Source organism: Bidens hawaiensis, unplaced genomic scaffold, assembly GCF_021521415.1.
Source record: "Bidens hawaiensis isolate Kalapana, Puna unplaced genomic scaffold, B.hawaiensis_p1.1 tig00011171_1, whole genome shotgun sequence".
In the NCBI taxonomy this organism is placed as follows: domain Eukaryota; kingdom Viridiplantae; phylum Streptophyta; class Magnoliopsida; order Asterales; family Asteraceae; genus Bidens; species Bidens hawaiensis.
This window is the reverse complement of record NW_027491865.1, coordinates 256722-279642: the sequence shown is the minus strand read 5'-3', so window position 1 is coordinate 279642 and position 22921 is coordinate 256722. Positions and strand designations below refer to the sequence as shown.

The 22921-nt window shown below is 34.9% G+C and overlaps 2 protein-coding genes, 1 non-coding gene and 1 pseudogene across 4 annotated transcripts; 3 read left to right on the top strand and 1 right to left on the bottom strand.

The window, feature by feature from the left end:
- Window positions 1-3105: 3105 nt before the first annotated feature.
- On the top strand, window positions 3106-6630 carry LOC143537309 (putative phospholipid:diacylglycerol acyltransferase 2). Its single transcript, XM_077031104.1, has 5 exons — window positions 3106-3578; window positions 4644-4866; window positions 4969-5547; window positions 5623-5876; window positions 5966-6630. Exons 1-5 carry the CDS (start codon window positions 3166-3168, stop codon window positions 6438-6440), a joined length of 1944 nt encoding a protein of 647 aa, XP_076887219.1. The 5' UTR covers window positions 3106-3165; the 3' UTR covers window positions 6441-6630.
- Window positions 6631-7439: 809 nt separating this feature from the next.
- On the top strand, window positions 7440-7511 carry TRNAG-UCC (transfer RNA glycine (anticodon UCC)). The gene has a single exon. It is a non-coding gene; the product is annotated as a tRNA-Gly (tRNA).
- A 1506-nt stretch (window positions 7512-9017) lies between these two features.
- LOC143537282 (magnesium transporter MRS2-11, chloroplastic-like) lies at window positions 9018-12540 on the top strand. Its single transcript, XM_077031081.1, has 13 exons — window positions 9018-9454; window positions 10018-10090; window positions 10347-10417; window positions 10648-10733; window positions 10852-10942; window positions 11055-11123; window positions 11222-11302; window positions 11393-11555; window positions 11644-11689; window positions 11775-11855; window positions 11935-12017; window positions 12132-12175; window positions 12258-12540. Exons 1-13 carry the CDS (start codon window positions 9074-9076, stop codon window positions 12351-12353), a joined length of 1365 nt encoding a protein of 454 aa, XP_076887196.1. The 5' UTR covers window positions 9018-9073; the 3' UTR covers window positions 12354-12540.
- A 396-nt stretch (window positions 12541-12936) lies between these two features.
- LOC143537318 (uncharacterized) lies at window positions 12937-15932 on the bottom strand (annotated as a pseudogene). Its single transcript, XR_013136034.1, has 4 exons — window positions 15693-15932; window positions 13688-14644; window positions 13539-13586; window positions 12937-13456 (listed from the first exon to the last, which is right to left on the bottom strand). The product of XR_013136034.1 is annotated as an uncharacterized LOC143537318 (transcript).
- Between the last annotated feature and the right edge of the window lie 6989 nt (window positions 15933-22921).

The following is a 22921-nucleotide window of genomic DNA, read 5'->3' as shown; positions in this document are numbered from 1 at the left end:
TGTCGAACGTTGCCATGTAACTCACTGCTCTTGATGATATTTATGTTGCCGAGTCGTTGTTCATTGGTGATCGTCGATTCTTGTCTTGGAATATCACCTTGGTAGTTTTGACAAATAGCTTAACCATCGTCTTCTAGTATCATGTTATGTAGGATTATACACGTGATGACGACTTCCGTTATCTTCTCCCTTGTCCAAAATCTTATTGGATTCGCCAACATTGCCCATCTTTTCTTTAGGACTCCAAACGCCCTTTCAATATATTTCCTTGCCGATTCTTTTCTTCGTGAAGTACTTTCGTTTGTCAGAAACTAGAGACGTGTAAGCTTTAACAAGTATCCCCCATTCGTTGTAAATACCATAACGAGGTAGTACCCGTACTTGAAATGTTCTCCATTTGCAAAAAAAGCTTGAGGGGGTTCAACCCCGTCGATAAGGTCATCGATTATCGGTGACTGATCAATAACATTGAGGTCATTATTAGACACGGCAACCCCAAAGACGCATGCCAAAACCAAAGATCCTGTGACGCCACCGCCTCAAGTACAATAGTAGGGCCGGGGTGATCACCTCGATGGAATTGACCTCGCCAAGCAGTGGGACACATAGCCCAACCAACATGCATACAATCAAGGCTACCGAGCATCCCGGGGAAACCATGCTTTTCACCGTGCACCTCGTATATGCGTTGGATATCATACATTGTTGGTCTACGTAAGTATCTCTGCTTGTATAGCGATATGACCCCTAAATATAATTATTAAAGTTATATAAGTTATGTAAATATTTAAAATATATAAAAAAACGTAAAAATAATATATACCTCTGCAAAAGTGATTAAACGCATCGCGTCCGGTCTTTTAAGCCATTTGTAGATACTCGTCCAACATGTCCGATCCAACACCATACGCTAGTTGCCGAAGAGCGGCGGTAATTTTTTGAGTAGCCGTGAACCCGGGCTTACCTCTAGCGTCATCCCTTTGTTGAAAATACTCAAAGTGCTCCGGCAAGTCATTTGCTGGACGCATAAATAATCGTCTAGTCATTCGAAAACGGGTTCTAAAACTATCCTCACCATATGTGGGATTGGGACTAAAATAGTGACGTATCAAAGTTTCGTTAGCGGTCTTTCGATCATGAATACGCGGTTGCCGGAACAATGGGGCTCGGGGGGCGATTTTGATCTCTCAAAAAGCTTACCGTCGTTTGAACCGCTTGACAAATGAGTTCGTCTTCTTCGGTAGAATAGGATGACGAAGACTATGATGACGATGCCATTTATAAATACGGAGATAAATAGAAGTTTTGATAGAGTGAATGTGTGGTTTGAGTTTTTATAGAAAGTGTGAATTTGTATTTATAGGTAAAAAAAAATTAAATATATTTGACTGGCCAACGGATAGGTTGACCAGTCAACGAGTCTCCAACGGCTATTTCTCCCGTGGTCACAGTCACGCTGGACCACCGCGCCCTGGCTCACCTGAGGGGCGTAGCGGTGTTCGCGAGCCACGTAGGTGGCCGCGCCCCCCCCGCTCACCCCCACTACCCTCAGCCTAACATATCGTTGACATGTATTTGGACAGTGGCGAAGTATTGTTAGGGCCCGGGGTCCCCCCCCCCCCTCTGTTTTTTTTACGCAGTAGTGTAAATTTACCCGTTTTCGTCCGAAATTTTTTATACGTAGTGTAAATTTAGCCGTTTTCGATCGAAAATTTTAGCCCCCCCCCCCTCGTTTGTGATGTTTTTAATACATTTTGAGTCCCCCCCCCCCCCGATATATTCATCCAAACTTCGCCACTGTATTTGGAGACCTAACGCATCATTGCCTATGTATTAGCCAACTCGTCGGTGAGACTACCTAATACATCGCCGACGATGCGTTAAAAGAAGGACAAATCTTAAAAACGATTTTGAGAGAATAAATATAGAATCTCTCGCCATTAAAAGGCTATTTTGAGAAATTTCTCTAACGCCCACACAAAAAGGATTACGACAATGCATCATCTTATCTTATGAGTAAGGGAAAATGAGTAGTTGTGTAATGGAGGGTTGGGAGGTAAAGCTAGTTTCGGTGTATGAAATTAAATGCGTTCAAAAGAAAGGTGCACGAAATTAAATAAAGCTGCAGGGGTGTTTGGATTCATTTAATGAGAAATATTCTCCCTTTAGATTAAGTAGTTCAAAATTATATACTTGATTTTCACAACTTGAGTAAAAACGGAATTAAATATTATTAACCGAATTCAGTAAAGGGGCGTCGGTGATGACGATGAAGGTGGCGAAGTGGCGGTGTCGGCAACAACAAGTAGGTGCGAGAAGCAAATAACACTAACGAATGTGCGTTATTTAAAAATCTGTTTTGTTAAACCTTATAGTAGTTATTCGTATTAACCCGTTAATTAAAATAAGCCTACATTTACCCGTTAATTAATTTAAGCCGATCTAAATGAATCCATATACACAGAGTACTTTTGCCTGATGGCCACCTATAACCAAATTTTATCATTATGTTTTACTATTATATAATATCTTTTAACCTAGTTCACCTTACACTTATTTAACCCAAGTAATTTCTTGCCCGAGACACACACCTTGTAAGATCCGGAAACATAGAATATTATAAAACATATAGACAAACATTAAACGAAATTTAAATTATTATTTTTCTCTATTCACAACGATAAATCTAAAGAGGTGAAAATAATAGCCAACATAGAAAGAATAGATGAATTATTGATTAGTGTGCCCTTAAAAACACACACACACCTGGCGAAACACACATACCTCTTCTCCCTATGTGTGTAAAAACCTCATTGGCACTATGTTAACGTGTCTTGTTCTTAAATCCATCGAATGTAGCATTTGGTCATCTTTTCTGTTGTTCCAGAAGTGTCAGAAATAACCCACATATACTTTCTTATATTTTCTGTGGGTGTTACAAGATTATACGGTGAAATGTTACCCATTTTTGCAAAGGTGTCTTTGTCACATAAGAAAGCTGTGTAATGTTTATAATACTAATGCATGCATATGTTGACAATTAGATCATCATTTATTTCATCCTATCTAACACACATCCAATCTAACACATGTACTCAACTCAACCCCTTCTCATAAATTCCAATCTCCATGTTTCAGTTTGCAAGTAATTACTAAATTCGAATCATGACTTCAGTTCTTCGGTTCCGGTTCCGAAAGTCGTGTTCGAATAACGAGACAACATTCAGAAGCTATGAAACATCAAAAGTGATTAAGAAACAATACGAAAAAAGTAAGACAATTGGAAGACAAAGATGGTGGTGTGTGAATTCGTGTTGTTGGTTCATAGGGTGTATGTGTTCGACGTGGTGGGTGCTTTTGTTTTTGTACAATTGTTGGCCGGTGAGCCTGGGTGGGATGATAGAACCAGAACCACCGGGTGTACGGTTAAAAAATGAAGGGTTAACTGCGGTACATCCGGTGGTTTTGGTCCCTGGGATGATCACGGGTGGGCTTGAGCTTTGGGAAGGAAGGCCTTGTTCGCGAGGGCTTTTTCGGAAACGACTTTGGGGAGGTAGCTTTGCCGAAGCCGTAAAGAGGTTTGTTTGACCATAGTTTGACCTTCAATCTTTGTTGGAAAAAACAACACTTTTTATTTTATTATATTTAATATTTTTGAACGGGAAAACCAATGTTTTTTTATTAAATTTATGAAGCGTTAAATTCAGTGACAAGTAGTAATCTTAGACTATTCACTGTCATAACCCCGACCAATCCAACCATTTATTAAAAAACTAATTTCTCTATCTTCCACCTATACAACCCAACCCAATATTTTACTCACTATCATAACCGAATCTAAACCAATATTTTATTAAATAAAAATGCTTCATTTTTTTAAAAATTTATATCAAAATGTTCAGTATTTTTTTTATAAATAAAACCGTGTTGTTACATTTTTTTAAAAAAGGTTAAAAGTTGTAACTTTCATAAAAAAACCAATATATATATAAAAGTTTGGTTGCAAACTTGGGTTGCTAGAACAACCAAGGTTGCAACCGGTTGTGAACAAAAATGAATTTCCAATTTTTTAATTAAAATGTTTTTTTGTCATTTTGTGCCACTTTGTAACCGTTTGTGATAAATGGTCACCATAGTGGATAGTCTTAAAAGGGAAAAATCACGAAGAATATGCCACAATATATGTTATAAAAATAGTATTATAAGAATGAAATTTAGTCCTAAGATATTTGAATAATACCAAGTTAAATACTTAAATCTATAACAGCATAACGCGTGCTAAAGCGCCTACGGCTAAAGTTTAGTCGCCAACAATCAGCTGGAGCTTTTAGCAATCGACACTTTTTACACGCGCTATGCAGTTATGAAATTATTGTTTTATTTTGTGACCCATTTTACTTTACAAAAATTTTTGGGCGGGCTAAATTTCAATATAAAATACTAAAAGTCAATCACTATTTTTGCAAAATGCTAAGTGAAAATGTCTACTTTTGTACTTTTCCCATTTTAATATTACTATTTATAAACCATTAAATACTTGACAACATGCAACAGCATAAGATATCTCAGATATTCAGGTAAATGGTAGTATTAATTAGTTAAGAAGTTATTTGTGTACATATATAATAATGTGTTTGTTTTAGGCCATTGTGTTGGTTTGAACATTTGGCACTGGACAATGAAACCGGGCTTGACCCGCCAGGCATTCGGGTCAGGCCAATTCCTGGACTTATTGGAGCTGACTATTTTGTCACTGGCTATTTTGTTTGGGCTGTTCTCATTGAGAATTTGGCTAGTATTGGTTATGAAGGCAAAAACATGTATTTAGCTACTTATGACTGGAGGCTTTCCTTTCAAAACACTGAGGTAAGTACTTCAATATTAATATTTTTCTTCTTGGTTCTTATGCTTAATCATATATTCATGTTACTATATTATGCTTACTTCATTATTAATTTACGTACCTAGATAAGGGATCGATCGCTTAGTCGATTAAAGCTCAACATCGAATTGATGTATGCAACCAACGGTAACAAGAAAGTGGTGGTCGTCCCACATTCGATGGGCGTTAACTACTTTATACACTTCCTTAAATGGGTGGAAACCCCGCCCCCTATGGGCGGTGGTGGCGGTCCAGGGTGGTGTGCCAAATACATCAAGTCAATCATGAACATCGGGCCAGCGTTTCTTGGTATTCCAAAGGCTGTTAGTACCATGTTCTCTGCTGAAGGCAGAGAAATTGCTTCCATCAGGGCCATGGATCCTGGTCTTTTAGACTCCGAGATACTCGGGCTTAAAACCATGGAACACATTATGCGCATGTCTCGGACGTGGGATTCTGTTATTTCTTTGCTTCCTAAAGGCGGTGAGGCCGTTTGGGGCGATCTAGATTCATCACCAGATGACGGTCACGAGTGTCTTTTGGAAAGAAAAAGTTATTTTCAGTCGAATTCGAGCAAGCACCGAACAAAATATGGGAGAATGATCTCGTTTGGGAAAACCGCTTCCGAGCAGAATTCTTCAAAGCTTCATAAAAATTCTCCAATGGTAGTACACTTTTTTTTTTCCCAATTCCAAAGATTAACGTTTAGCGCAATGACTAAACATTCGTGACGTTTACAGGAAGTTATGCAGGCGATAAAGAGTGCAACTTGCGGGGAGGTTTGGACCGAATATGGGGAAATTAACTGGAATAACATTCAAAAGTTAGCAGATAACAAAGCGTACACTACTGAGACATTTATCGATCTTTTGCGATTTGTAGCTCCAAAGACGATGCAACGGGGCGAGGCCCAGTTTTCCTTTGGAATAGCAAAGGATCTTGATGACCCGAAGTATGCACATTACAAATACTGGTCCAATCCATTAGAAACCAAGTGAGTACAGCCCAACCGATTAATCGTCTGTTCATATGTATATAGTTTGACCATGTTTGACTTAAAAAGTCAAAATGTACCTTACACAGGTTGCCAGATGCTCCGGATATGGAGATTTACAGTTTATACGGGGTGGGGATCCCGACCGAAAGATCATATGTTTATAAGCTGTCGCCGTCAGAGAGATGTAACAGTATTCCCTTCAGGATTGACAGCTCAGCAAAGGGACAATGCTTACGTGGCGGGATTTACTATGCGGATGGCGATGAAAGTATACCAGTAATAAGTGCGGGTTTTATGTGTGCAAAAGGGTGGAGAGGGAAAACGAGGTTTAATCCGTCGGGCAGTGCTACTTACGTACGTGAATATCAACACAAAACACCAAGTTTGCTACAAGGCAGGGGTTTAGAAAGCGGGGGGCATGTTGATATTATGGGTAACGTTGCGTTGATTGAGGACGTTTTGAGGGTGGCTGCAGGAGAATCAGCGCTAGGTGATCGGATCTATTCTGATATATTAAAGATGTCGGATAGAGTAAATATAGAGCTATATAGCCAAAGCTAATGTTTTCAGAACCGAACCGAACTGAACTGAACTGGTGTTATTTGCAAGAATATATATAGCCGTGTGCTAAGGGATGAACAATGTAGACCGGAGCCATGGAACTCAACTATCCTAAACTTGGTTTGTTTTAGATGAGGTTGCAAATAAAGTGGTCGAGCATGCCATGTAAATAGTATTTCAAATAAAAAAATGTTTTTTGTAGGAATATCAAATATCTGTAAGTCTACAGACCCAAAATGATTAGCTAGGTCTAAATGCAATTAAAGTTATTAGGTTATTGTATTAATATATTAGAAGTGAATTATGAATAATATGTAATCATGTAAAAGAAGTAAAAAATGTATAAGAACACTACTGAGAGTATATAATATATAGACATTACTGACATGTCATAAGGGTTGCATAACTTGGTTGCAGTAACTTGAAGAAAATGATCATATACATACAGGGTTGTAGAAGCCATAATGTGTTGAGTTGTTGTAGTCTATGATGTGGTATATTGATACAAAAGTAACGAATGTGACCACTGATAAAATTGTATACGTGTCAATTTCCGCCGTATTATAGGGCGTGTATGATGAGCGTGACTTTTACAAATACCGATTACTAACAAAAGAAAGCTAAACTATGATTGTTATCCATAATTCCATACCTCTTACGAATTACAAAACTTACAACTCATTAATATACTTAACCTTGTTTAGACATAGAATGTCCTCATAATCAATGCTTGGAAGTCATCAAACTGGAAAAGAAATCTATTCATAAAGGCATGTAAAGTATTAAAAACTAGCTAAAACACGTTATGACATTCAAACAAGTAAAAAGTCACAAAATACATGCTGTTCTTGCTCGTGCCAGTATTGGTTTCATACCCAAAATCCCATTTGATTCAGTTAGAGAATATAGAATAAAAATGGGTGCAAAAATCTGTACAAAATTATCTGTATCAAGCTCTGGGAGAAAAGACGGATAATGGAAAATAAAACATAACAACAAGCGTTTGTAGTCCAACGGTTAGGATAATTGCCTTCCAAGCAATAGACCCGGGTTCGACTCCCGGCAAACGCAATTGGAGCAATTTTTGTTGTAACTGTTAAGACCTGTTCGACTCCCGCCAAACTCAATTGGTTTAATTGTTTTTTGCATACAACTTTTACACAATAACTACTTGATGCACAAGCATGTTTTGAGGTTGTTCTAAACTTCTAATCATAAACAAAAATATACCCTTTACTTTTAAAATATGAAAAAAAATATAGTTTTTCACTTATTAGGCTTTACATCCCAATATCCCACATTTAATTCTTTATAATATAATATAACTACTTTTTGAACCCGTGTATTATACGGAATTTATCAAATAATAAATTTAAAAGATCAATTATTTAAAAGCAATTAACACAATTAAAGGTTAAAAGAAAATAATATATATAGTACAAACAATAAACAATAAGAAGTCTAGAATTTCAAATTTACAAATTTGAACTTTTTTGTATATAACATTTGCAAAATTGTTTTGACCAATTACCCGTGGATAACTATGATGCATGAGATGAGAAATTAATTAGAAGATAAATTATAACACATTTTTAAAATTATTTTGTCTCATGACCCATGAATAGATAAGACAAATAAGATAAGAAAATAAAGAATTATAAATGGAATTAAAACCCATTTGTCAAAATTATTTTGACACGTGACTAATGGAAAGTTAGGATGAATGAGATGAGAGCTTAGATAATTAGTAAAGAAATTATAACTCATATGTCAATATGGTTTTGCTCCATAACCCATGGATAGGTAAGATGAATGAGAACATTGAAAAGAGAGATTAGGCCAAAAATTAATATGGGATTGCCACATCATCCTTATTATTTTCTTTTATTAGTATAGTTAGATTCAGAATTATACTTTGTATTTATAGAGGGTTGCTATTCATATAATTACGTATGGAAAAGAAAAAATAACAAAATAAATGTTTGTGAGTAAGACAAAAGTAACAAATTACGATATAAAATGATTAGTTAAAATGAAATAGATAAAGATAGAAAAACGATATGCAAGTGCTCTAAGATTAATAAGAAGCCAGCCAGCTATTTTTCTTTGAAGGACGACAATCTTCAGTATGACTGGATTGCCACAGGTCGACTTGCGGTCGACCCAGTTTGGAACCCTTAGAGAGTTTCACGGGTCATCCTTGCATCATCGGGGGAACCTTCTCTGCTTACGCCACTAATTGACACAAGTTTTATCGTCATAAGAGTCTAAAACCCTCTAGTTTAACTCAAACAACATAAAACTCTCATTTTAGCTCAAATTCAGAATGACGACTACTCGAACAAAGCCTAATTATTATCTTCATCGCTAATCAACTAAACTAGCAAGTTAGGCCGGTTAGCTATTCACTGTCTCGTAAACAAGCTAATATTAATATGTTTTTTGTTTTTTGTTTTTAATTTGAAGAATAGGTAACGAAGGAATTGTGTGGACGTGGACACAAGATAACCAGAAGACAACTGTCATCCTCTTCTTTCTTCCTCCTGTTGAAATGATAACCACCACAACAAACACATTTATTCAAAATTAATCGGATTCTCCAAATGTATGTAATCGCAACAAACTAAATTAAAATGGCGTTAAAAACAACAACAACAAATTCAATTTCATCATCATCTCAATTGTATCATTTACCACCACTGATTCATCCGGCGCCATGTGCCTTGATCCAATCCAAATCTCCTCAACAACTAATCTCTCTGCGTAGTAACACAACCACCACCGGTATTCTGTTGTTTCCGGTTCTATCGTCGACTGTTAAGAGGTTTAGAAGAAGGTATTATGTGAAATCAACGGAGGAGGCGGAGACGTTAACAGGTGGTGGTGATAATGATAATGATGAGGTATATCGTGAGGATACTCAGCAGAGTTCTGATGATGATCAGGATAATACTGGTTCTCGGAGGAGTGCGTTTGATACTCTTAACCTAGGGATTCGTGAACCGGTTTATGAGGTATAATTATAATATTATAATATGATTCTACTTGTGTAAAGTTAAATTGCAGATCAGGTTGTTTATATATAGGCCTGTAAACGAACCGAAGCTGTTTATATCCGTGAACCATTTGGCAGGAAGTTTGTTTATGTTCGCTTTTGTTCGTTTATTTATGTTCGTTTACATATCTACTTAATGGTGTTGTATTAGTTCGTTTGTGTTCATTTAAGTGATCATTTACGTCCGTTTATCTTTGTTTGTGTTCATTTAAGTGATCATTTACGTTCGTTTATCTTTATTTGTGTTCATTTACGTTTGTTCATATATGTTCGTTTCTACAAGTATTTGTGTCTGATTAAGTGTTTGTGTTTGTTTAAAGTTAAACGAACGGACACAAACATGTCCTTGTTCGTGTTGGTTCGGTTCGTTTACAGGTCTATTGAAATACCTAAAGTTTATTATAGCACAATTCAATAGAAATATTTGTAATTCATGTGACAATTTTCCAAACTGTTTATAGTTTGCAACTTTCAGAATTTAGGAGATCCTTATATGTTGTCATATATTTGTATCTTTTAAAGGTTGTAGAAGTAAGCTCAAGCGGAAAGGTATCAACGAGAAAAATTAGTAGGCGACATCTGCTCAAGTCAAGTGGTTAGTGGAATGTTCTGATAATATAATTATCTGCTCTCTGGGAGCTTACTTTTGTTACTCTGCTGAAGAAAATTTAATCTGCTACTTGCTTCTCTGTATTCAACTTAGCACTTTATCATGCTATTCTAACTGTAACGTTCATTTTTTTTTTATTCCTGGTATCTTTCTGTATATACATCCACAACAACTTAATTAGGAGATTATAGCTGTTACTTTATGCACATTGCTACTTCTTAATTTAATTTTTTTATTTCAGGTCTTCGCCCCCGAGACATTCGGAGTGTTGATCCTTCACTGTGGTTGACCAACACAATGCCCTCATTACTGGTATGCCACCGAGTCAACTTACTGTTTTGTTGTTTTAGATCTTGCATATGAAGTTATTAGGTAAGAATTTAGGTATGAATAAAACTCAGGAACAACTTACTCGTACTACAAGCATAAGAATCTTTGATTGCAAACAAGGTTTTAGGGTTGTTATTCTTTAGTTTTGATGCCAGAAGCATAAGCACCTTCACTAACAGCCACACTTATACAAAAGTTTTGTCTGTTTACAGGTTCGTGAGAATGCTATACTACTGAATTTAGGCCAGCTACGTGCAATTGCAATGCTAGAAAGTGTCTTTATATTCAATTACAACCGGTAAATATTAGTATTTGAAGATCTTTTTTCTTTCTCTTTTTCATTGTAACACCCTTTCTATTTGATTAGAAAAAAAAGCTAATTAGCATAAATGCTCATTTCTTGGTTTGTTTCTTAGGAGGGCAGGAAAAGCGTTTATTGACGCATTATTACCTCGATTAAACCCTAAGAACATGCAAGGAGGTCCTGTAATGCCTTTTGAACTTGAGGTTTGTTCTGGCATATGTACTTTTGTTTAATGGCTAATTTCTCCAGTTTCTTAAGTTTCCATATCTAGATTAAAAAATCAGGAGTTACAGTAAGTTCAACCTAATATTTCAGGTAGTTGAAGCTGCCCTGCATTCACGAATACAGCGATTTGAAGAAAAACTAATGGATTTAGAACCACGTGTGAGTATGGAACCATAGTGAGTATATATAATATATAAATTTCTTTTGTGAGTCTTAAATGCAATATTAAGAGTCGATATTGCATCACACAAGTTCAGGTTCAAGCTTTACTTGAGGTTTTGCCAAACCGATTGACAGCTGGCATATTGGAACAGCTTCGTATTAGCAAGCAAACATTGGTATCATCCATTTTATCACCTCAATCTACAGTAAACTGAATTAATAAGTAACCCCTTAATTAATTAATTTATTTATTTTATATTAAATAGGTTGAGTTAGGATCAAAAGCAGGAGCATTGAAACAAATGTTGCTTGATATACTTGAGGATTCTCATGAAATACGCCGCCTCTGTATTGTGGGTAGAAACTGCATCTTGAGTAGAAATGATGATCTAGAATGTTCTGTTCCACAAGAGAAGCAGATTGCTGAGGGTAAATAGCTTAATATGATGTTAATTGAGAGCGTAAATTATAGATAAATTGTACCTATGCTAATTTTTGGAGTTGTTATCATATGCAGAAGAAGAGGAAGAAATTGAAATGCTACTGGAAAATTATCTTCAAAGGTAATTTAATGGTTCATGAGGCATTTGAAAATGAGATGTGAAGCATGTGTGTGGATTGTAATTTGTGTTTGGATTATAATTGCAGATGTGAATCATGTCATAATCAAGCAGAAAGGCTTCTTGAGTCAGCAAGGGAAATGGAGGACTCGATATCTGTGAATTTAAGGTTTGAATACTAGTGTTTTTACTGAGTTGGACATAATAATTTTAATTGGTTTTAAAAATGTGATGTGTTTTGTTTTCAGCTCTCGACGGCTTGAGGTGAGCAGATTTGAATTGCTGCTTCAAGTTGGGACCTTTTGCGTTGCAGTTGGTGCTCTAGTTGCTGGTTAACTTCCTTTTTCTCTTGATTATTTGACTGATTTTTCTTGTAGTTTTATATAAAGTTATCATCCTCTCCTAGATAGCTCATTTTTTGTTTGATTCGGTTTGGTTTGTGTAGGTATATTTGGCATGAATCTAAAATCATATCTGGAAGAACATGTGGTAACCTACTATCTTGTAAAATGTGCTAATAGTGTTTGTTTCATATAACTTAATAATGACGATAGGATAATCGTATGTGCAGTTTGCATTTTACCTGGCAACCGGAGGAATTGTTTTCGGAGCGGTGGTGGCATTTTTTCTCATGTATTCCTACCTAAGGGCGAGGAAAATTCTTTAGGTATCAACCCAAATCCAACTGGATATGGTCGCACACCACAGATATATGATTACATGACTAGATAATAGATGGAGATACATTTTTTTAATTAGCATAGATATTTGTCCTCAGATCAGGTGCAAAATGAGGTCAAGCATACAGGATTTTAGCGATAATCCCTCTGCATAAGGCGTAGATGTTTTGGTTGTTGCCATTTGTTGTTGTAGGGTGTCTTTAAGCTTTTAAATAAATTTGGTAGAAACCTCGAGTGTTGACAAATCTAAGAAATAGACGAAATCAACCCGGTAGTCTCTACTATGAACTATAAAGTTTTTGTCCGCTCTAAAAAATGTGTACCTGATAAGAGTCCATGTTTCTGTTTTAAATAAGTTATGAAAATAAATAGCTTGTAAATAAATTCACCTTTAATAAAAATATGTATATATATTACTAAAGGTTTTCCAGCAAAATTGGCAAGAGTAACAAACAAATCCGTACCAAGACATGCATTTTCTCATTTGTTGATAAAAAAAAGTAACGGAACCAACAAAATGTACAATTGGTGTCCACTAGCCAATAACATATATATGATTTAGAAAGTAGCATTATATGACATTAAGATTACAACTTTTTAGGCAATCAAGTCGTAATAAGGCCAGTGTTGCATTTTTCACTGTCAACAAAAATTCATCCTTTAAATCAAGAAATAAAACAACAATAGAAACTTACCTATAAAACTCAGCAAGATTGTTTTGATGATGTCTTTGAGACACCACCAATGGCTATGTTTCCACTCCAGCCTCCATAGCTTCCCTCTCATCTTTCTCTTTATTTTTCTCGCAAGTCTTATTATCACTGGCTTCAGGAGCACTAGAAGTCAAGCTCCGAGGTATAACCCCAGTCAACCAAGGGTGACTAAGGCATTCTGCAGCTGTAGGCCTTTTTTCAGGCACAAAATCAAGTAGTTGCACAAGAAAACCAGCCAAGTCATTTGCATCTTGCTCGCTAAACTCATATTTCTCCTTGAGCACTTTATGCAGAGGCCAAAAACGCAGTCTCCGATTATGCCTTAAATCACCATGTTTGTTAAACAGTTCACGAGAGTGACGCCCACCTAAAGCTATCTGCAAAACATTAACATAATTGTTGAATTATATATAAACAAGCATATGCAAGTAATATAAAAAACATCAAATAATGACTAACCTTTCGAGGCATCATTCCAAGAAGCTCCATCATTAGACCCAAATGATCCTGTAAAGTAATAACCACAAAACCAATCACATTAACTTGTAGTCTAGTATTGAATTTTGAACATGAAAAACATAAAACTTGGGACCCGCAAATCTCAATACCTCATCTCTGTCATAGTTGTCACCACTATGAGGATCAAAGAGAACATCACCAGTCGCCAGCTCAAAACATATGCAAGCAAATGACCATAGATCAGCAGAAGTTGAGTATTTGGATCCTAGTAAAACCTCAGGACACCTGTACTGTCTCGTTTGAATATCACCAGTAAACTGTTTATATGTCCAACATGCATTACCAAAATCAACCAACTTGCATTTCACATCAACCTCTGCTAACAGCCTCTGCCTTGTTGACCGACTGCCTCTTCCCCGAAGTTGGTTTCCTTGGCGGGAATCAGCTTTTACATCTGATGACGTGGCATCTTGTTCTTCAAGTGTGTCCCCATTTGACTTCTGACTGAAACAAGAATCAGCACCAGAACCAGAACCAGTTGCATCATTATCGGCTTCAACTTCCACAACGTCCTCCTTTCCAGAACCATTTTGTGCAGCCTTTTTAACTTTCTTTTTCTGGTTCTTGGTGAGATCGCCATTATAAGTTTTCACTTCTTTAGAAGCACCAGATTCGGTCAAAGTATTATCCTTGCTTGATGATAGAATAAGGGGTTCACCTGTTTTTGTTCTATCTCTTGCTGGATCAATCATGGACATAAGTAGAATGTTTTCTGGCTTAAGATCCGTGTGAATGATGGAAAGCTGCCGATGCAAGTAATCCAAACCGCCTAAAATGTGAAAGCAGATTTCCTTAACCTTGTGAAGAGGGATCCCTCGGTAATTTGAATACTTTATTAGCGTCAACAAATTATCACCCAAATATTCAAAAACCATACACACGTGATTCCCATTTGCTCCCGAATGTTTAAAATGATCCAAAAGCTTCACTACACATTTTTTATCATCTGGATCCCCCTCTGCTATCTGCTTCAAGATTGCAATTTCATCCATTGCTGCTTCAGTGTAATGTTGAGTACTCTTTTGAACTTTTAAAGCTACATATTTCTACAAATCAAATCCAAACTAGTGTTTTAATTCTTTTGCTCAAAACATCAAATGATCAGAAACTACAGATTAACATGCACATGTGTAGACTAATGCAAACTTATACCTCCAACTCATAAGAACAAATTACCAGCCAGTTACAGACTTACAGTCAGTATGTCTTATGTCCAGTAAAACAAGACAGACAACACTAGGAGTACAAACAAGCCAAGCCGCACTCACGAGCTCCTCGAGATCAGATCAATAAAAATCTCTAAACAAGCCAAGATTTTTCGAGCTATAACCACAAATAAAACTTGTTTAGTTATCAAGCCTGGGCTCGACCCTTGTATGGGAGGCTCATTTAGGCCCGTCAAGCCTTAACGAGCCTTGTGTATTTTAAGGTTTACTTCTATGTATTAGTTTTACACTGCACAACCAAGCTCAGGACCAGTCACCGGCTTTGGCTCGTTTAAGGTACTACACGAGTTCGACCTGAGCTTAGGCTCGTTTAATTTGTATGGGTGAGCCATAACCAAACCAAAAACAAATTATACCGAACCGAAACTAAACGAATTAACCGAAAATCGGTTATCGGTTATTTTTTGTACCCTCGGTTAACTAGATTTAACCGAACCGAACAATTCATATTTTCATATATTTCTAGCTTTTTATACCTTCATTTTAAGTATTTATGTTTTACACCACCATTTCATGTATTTATACCTCCATTTCATGTATTTAATTTTATGCGTCCATTTCATGTATTTCTAAGTAAAAAATTTAGCTCAAATTTGATTTTGATTATTAACCGAAATTAACCAAACCGAAAACCAAAAAACTAACCGAATAAACCGAACCGATTAACCAAAAACCGATAGGTTAATTTGATTGAGCCTAATAACCGAACCGAATCGTGCACACCCCTAGTTTAAGTTTTTTTCTCAATGCACATAAAAAATAATTAAAGCCTATATAAACTAATTAATAAACAATACACGGGTCTAAGCCCAAGCTTGAATGTACAACTCATGAGCCGAGCTCGAGCTCTGGTAAGCAGAAACCGTACCGATATGTGAGTGTCCCAAGCGAGCCAGACAGTAGAAAAATGGCCCCAGCCTAGCTTACTCTGAACAACATATCTCGAATGCTTAAACTTATCACCAATGCCAACTGCATGGTAACCTCCACGCCTGTAATCCTCCGTTCCTTCGTCCTCAGACGTGTAATCACTCGTTTCGCTTCCATCGTACTCTCCGTTTCTTCTTCTGCTGTTATTATTATTGTTATTATCATCATCTTCCGCCATTATTGAACAGAAGGTTCAAATTAGGGTTTTGTACTTGGTTTTTCTGTTTGAACTTTGAACTCGTTTAGTCAAAGAGAAGATTAGTTGGTTTTTACTTTTTTACTTAGTTTTTAAAGGTAAGTTTTTAAGAGTATTTTAGTCATTTCACTATAATTTAATAAAAAGGAATGTAAACAAGCCGAGCGGTTTCGAGCTCTTTTTAGGTTTTTCTAAAGCTTGAACTTACCTCAAACTTGGCTGGTTTATTATTTATAAACTAGTGTTTTTTCCCTTGGTAAAACACAGGTGGTGTTAAAACACAAGCGTTGATACGGTAAATTGACAAGAAATCTGTCGGTTGTAGTTACGTGCGTTACTGTATTGGAACTAAGACAAAAATAAAAAAAATATTATGGCGTCGGGCGGTAAAACTGGATCATTTGTAAAACCCGATCGTTATCGATCCCGGGGGTTGAGGCGGTTGAGTCTACACGAATTCAGTCGGTTTCTTCATGTTTGTTACGGTACCGGAACTAAAAAAACAAAAAATCAACATTCGGTCGGTTTTCGTTACGGTATTGGAACTAAAACAAAATAATAAAAAAGAACAAAACCAAAATTCACATTTGATAGGTTTTCATTATGTACATTACAGCCGAAACTCAAAACAAAACAACAATAAAATCAAAAATATATATATACTACCAATAAGGTGCCGCAAAGTGGCCCAATCGGGACTTTGCGGCACCAAACTCTTTAATTACATTATATAAAAGTTAATTTATATACGTTATCGATCATTTTTATATATTTTTAGAAAAACCTTAAATAAACCTAAGCTTGACTCGAGCTCGTGTAGTACCTTAAATGAGCCAAAACTCAGCTCGAGCTCGATTGTACAGTGTGAAATTAATATATCCGAGTCTAAAAGAGGTCATACTTAAAAATCCATAAGACTCACTAAGGCTCGACGAGCCTAAACGAGCTTCGCATACAAAGCTCGAGTTTAGCCTCGCGGTTGGTTCGATCTCGAAAAAGCTCAGCTTGTTTTGAGTTTTTTTTTATCCGAACTCGAGCAGCTCGGCTCATTTGCATCCCTAAACTTAGTGGAAGTTAATCTTAATACCCAAACTCGTTATAAAATTGAGAGTACAAACCCTAAGCTAGCTTAACATAAGTTAGACTTCTTATTTTAATAATAAAAAAAAGTGGCATATATGTTTATGAATTTATGTTATCAAATCTGAAAGTTTATTTTTTCAAATAATCACTTTAATCATAAAAATCATAGGCTTCTTTGGGTTGTTATAACAGTATTTGAATCCTCCATTGTGGAAGTATGTTTTTGTTTTGTGTTATTTATATTTTTTAGTTAATGAACTTATAATTCAAACTGGTTTCTTATAAAGTTAAACAAAAGTTTAGTAAAATAGTTCATTTGATAATTAATTGGTTTGGTATTGTGGTGTCTCTGTCACAAATATGAAATTACGGGTTTAAATCATTGTAATTGCAAAATGAAAATGGAATTTTGATGTCAAGCAAAGTTACGTTTTTCAAAATATTGGTGTCGGCATTTTGCATTATTGATCGAGATTATTGGAGCCACATGAAAATTAGACAAAGAATATATATTATAAATTTAGTGGTTGTAATTTACATGCAACAATGCACATATAAATATAAATATATTATTAACACATATTTATGTATAATATGATGACGTTATCTAAATTTTATTAGATATATATATGAAACTAGCCGCAACTTAAAGGAGATTTCTCATAATAGAAAAATAAGTTATTAATCCAACAAGGCATATTTATTCTAACACGAGTACACGACAAATAATTAATTTTGTTTGGAGAACAACACTATGATGGCTTTTGGAAAAAGCAACCATCACTTGCTAACAAATTAATGCATAAAAGAATATATTTTTGGGATATTGTTTTTTAATACTCTCAATTTTCATCCGTTGGTTAATATCATTTTCAACTTTTGATTTGTTACCCACCACTCCCAAATTTTATCACATTTGTTTTTGTCAGTCCCTCACTAACTGAAGACTAACGACGTTAGTTTTTTTGCTGATGTGTCGTTTTTCAATGACGCGGCACGCCTATGTGGCGAGTTTTAAAAAACTTGTGGGGGGCCATCCACAATCTCATCTTCCTTTTTCACACTTAACCAGCATCACCCACCAGCCATCTCTACCACTACCACCATACAATAACCAGCTACCTACAACTAATCAATTTCAAATCAAATAACTACAACACAGAGTGGAATTCTCACTTGAAGTTGAATTAGTTCTTCAAATCCAGCACCCATAACCGTTAACATCAAATCTCCTATCATTGTCATACAACAATTCATGGTGGCCAATTCGTCGTTGATTTCACGGAATACATCACGAACGCCCCTCTAAATTCCTTCTCCTCACCTTCCTTCGTCATCTTCTCAAAATACCCAACCCTAACACTCCATATTCGTCTGCATCCGATGGCCTCAAACAACCATCTCTCCACCGTGAGGATCGCATGAAATCCACCACCACCATTTTCTCCGATTAAAGGTTTTTGCCGGAGAAGAAGCAGAACCAATTGGAAATGTTAGAGCTTAGGGTGTCTAAATTGATGATGATTGTTATACGGTGAAGAAGAATGAGAGGATTTATTGCTTGATTTGGGGGATTTGTGATGGGATTTAAAAGATTGTGTAATTTAGGGTTTACACCCTACAAATGTTGCTAAACTGATGAGTTTGATTAGGATAAAAACATAACACTGCTAAAGTAAGTAATTTCCAAGTAAGCATGCCATGTCAATTAAAAAAAAGCCACGGCTGCATCATCACTAACGTCGTTAGTCTTCAGTTAGTGGGGGAGTGACAAAAACAAATATGGAAAAAGTTCAGAGTGGTGAGTAACAAATCGAAAGTTGGAAGTGATATTGACCAACGGATGAAAATTGGGAGTACTAAAAACCAATATCCCTATATTTTTTTAAACTTGTTGAGAAAAAAAAAAAAGACGAATATCTATATCTATACTATATATAAAGTAAATAGCAATGACTATTTGCTTTATTACAATCAACATTGCATGTAATTTTGAAAATCAAGAGTAAAATGGTATTTACATCACCAATTGTTCGTAAACTTTAATTTACAAAAATAAATATCACATTGGTCCCTCAAGTTTACACACTTTTTGTAAATATAAAGAAAAGTTACACATTTAACCCTTATTTTTAACTAACTACCCCCACGATCTATTAACGGACATAACTTTTTAACAAACCAATATTTTTATAAAAAAATTACATCATAAAAACGATCATTTTATTCTTTTTAATTTGAGTATGGTATTGATATACTTTAAAAAAAATAAATCAACATGTTACGTGATTACCAGTTAAGACGACAACGAGTTGAACGGCTCGGGTCATGGGTCAAACTGTAATAGTGTCGGAACAAGTCGATACATAAAAGGGTTAATTTGGTTCGGGTAGGGTAAGTACGGGTTCAAGTCGAACGAGGTCATGTCAGAACATGTTTGGGTTTAAAATGGTGTTGGGTCGTAACGGGATTCAGGTTAAAACCAATTGGTTTAAAAATGATTTATTTATATTGAAGATTTCAATTCTTGATTTTCGCCAAAGGGTTACATGTGTTAAGGAATCAATTACGTGGATGACATTGTTCAGACGTACCGGGGTCAGTAAACGTGTGTCCTCGTATGTACATAACCATTGTGTGACACACTTACTGGCACCGGTTACGGGTCTGATGTCGCGTTCAACGCTTCGTTTGCGCGCGTGAACCGAAAACCAAAACGAAATCGACCATAACAAAACAAAAAAACCGAACCCGAAATAAATAAAACTGACTAAAACAACACAAAACCGAAACCTAATCAAAAAAACAATATCGAAACGAAAAAATAGAAGTCGAAAAAACCGACAAAAACCGAAAAAAAACTAAAAAACCGACCAAGCGAAACAAAAAAAAAACAAGACGATTTTTTTCGGGTTTTTTTTGTTTCGGTTTAGTTACACGTTACGTGCGTACCAGTGATCGACTAAACATTTTTACTTATTTTCACCATTTCTTTTTTTTATCTTTGACACGTGCTAACTAATTTCAAATTTTTTATTCTTATAGTTTTTACTAATTCTAAACCATTAAATATTTTATTTTAACGCATAACACCTTAATGTGTTATATTTGGTAGGCTTATCTTAAACTGAACAAATAAATTTGTTTATTGATTTTATCATTTCACACGAATCTTTATAATTTTACTTACGGCTATTATGTGAAATATGTATGAGAATAACGAAATTGGAGAATCACATCATGCATAACCAATCGTATAAAGCTTATTGGAATGACTTTAAAAACGGATGAAATAAACGTAGAAAAGCTTAAAGAAATACAACGGCACATATTAATAATGGTAAAGTTAACGGCTTGCCGGCATGAATAGAAACCACCGACTTATTTATCGGTTCTGTTCGATTGACGAGAAGGAGATAGAAACTGTACGTGTTTCATTCACTATCTTGCTCTCAATTTAATAATTAATACTGGTTTGGCTGCTTCTAGTTCTACCAAACTTTCTTTTGTTTATTCATTTCAATGTCAATGTCAACCAATTGACTGATTTTAGTTAATAATATATATATATATATATATATATATATATATATATATATATATATTTATTGTGTTTCTTTACATGCCGGGTTGGCGGCAAGAAAAGAAGCCACCGTCACCGACATACTTTATTTATTAGGCGATGTGTAGTGGACGCAAAGAAGGGACGATTTTAGGCGATTTGGGGCGCGGACACCGCTCCTGGGCGAATTTGGGGCGAATTGGGCGGGGCGTGGGTTATTTATCGCCTGGAGAAGATGAAATTTATTATTATTATATTAATAGTGTGTATTATGTATATGTATATGTATTATTATTATGTATCCTATATAGAGTTGGTATCATTTAAGAACTCTAAAAAAGTTAACAACTTTTAGGAACTCTACACAACCAAAACTTTTTATAATTTTTTTCACATATTCACATTATTTAAGAGTAGTTTTATCATATTTTATATAAAAAAAATTTATTACATAAATTAATCACAAGTTTACATATGTGTAAAATTTATGTATCAGCAAATTTACATATGTGTAAAACAAGACATAGATACGTATAAAAACTAATTTTGAAAATTGTAATCATAGTTATAGATATAAAAAATAATAAAACGACACATAAATAACATTGACATACAAAAAAATTTATAAAAAACGTTAGGTTTCAAGGGTTCCTTCAAGTTCTTAAATAATTTAACAGTTCTGTAATGATACTCATCCTATATATATATATATATATATATATATATATATATATGATTGGGTTCAATTCAGAAAAAATCTTACTGCGAGAAGTGCGAGAAGTAATTACGACCAATCATATTTTTTCTTTTTATTTTTCCTTTAAATTATTTATAAGGGTATGTTTATAATTTAACCTAAATTTATATATGGTAACTCTTAGTTATTGGAGGTTTCAATTATTTTTTATTACTTTGTTAATTATATTCTAATTATACGACGTCAACCAAACATGAACACAAATTTCTAGCACCACAATTGTTATCCAGTAGAAGATTAGTATTGAATTAAAGATATTTGATTATGCCTAATCTTATTCAACCCTAATTCGATATCGGATTTGCCTAATTCAGTATGCCCTAATTTTATCATCAGGATGATACATCGAATCAATCTCTGCAAAATCAGGTTTAATTAAATTGCTTTACATCAATTTAACATTTGTACACATTCATATTTTGCCCAATAGGATGATTATGTTCACCCGTATAACAATTAGGGTATTATTCATTACCTAATTTGATATTTATATGGGATTTCCATTTGATTTATATTGAATTTCTCATTGATTTCTATTCAGTTTTTCATGTCAGATGATACCCCAAATCAAGATTCATAGATTTCTTTAATGTTATTATTACCCAACTCCATATAGTCACAACTTCAATTTCATGTTGATTCAAGCAGGATGTCTATTAACCATTACTGTATATTATTATGTAGTTTCTTCATTGTCAAGTTTATGTTGTATTTACATTGTTGAAGTTTTCTGTGGATTATATATTGTAGGCAGTTCTTTATGTTGTGCATGATATATATAAATTGTGTATTTCTGTTATGTTCTGTTAACTAGTGTAGTTAATGTATATTGTTCAAGAGATCAAATAGCATATTGTGTAGGGTGTTTCATTCAAATATAGGCATTAATTACAGTTGTGTAGGATTTTTTCGTTATTGTGCATGCTCTTTATGACTTTTGACCATATTAAGTAAGAATCTATGTAACTAGTTATTGTAATTCGTGTAGGATATAGAACATATGTAATGCTTACATGTTATCTTATACATAACAATTGTATATAAAAGAATCATTTCTTTTTTACTTAACGAGTATATGTTCTATTATTTTGTGTATGTAGTTAAATTATTCATGAGAATACATATTTATTTGTGTAGTTTGTTTTCTATAGATTTAAGTATTAATATAGTAGATTATGTATGTGTTTTTGTTTATTGTGTATAAGGTCTAGGACTTTTGACCATGCTAACTAAGATGAAGCGTACATAAGTTATTCTACATTGTGTAGGATTTATGAAAGATCAATGACAAAGTATATTAGAATATTGAATGAAGCAACATATAGGAAGCAAAAAGTTATTCTAGATTTGCTTGGTTACTCTGAACAAGAAATTATCACAGTTGTTGGACCAGATGAATACAATATGAAGGTTTAGTTGCGTGATTGGCCTGGCGAAAAAGCTGCAAAGAGAAGCAAGAAATCAAGAACGTTGTGTCACACATGCAATCTGTATACAAACGCTCATTACTCTTGCAACTGCAAGAAAATATAGTTTTACCTTTTTAAACGTATGTTACTATCAATTGTG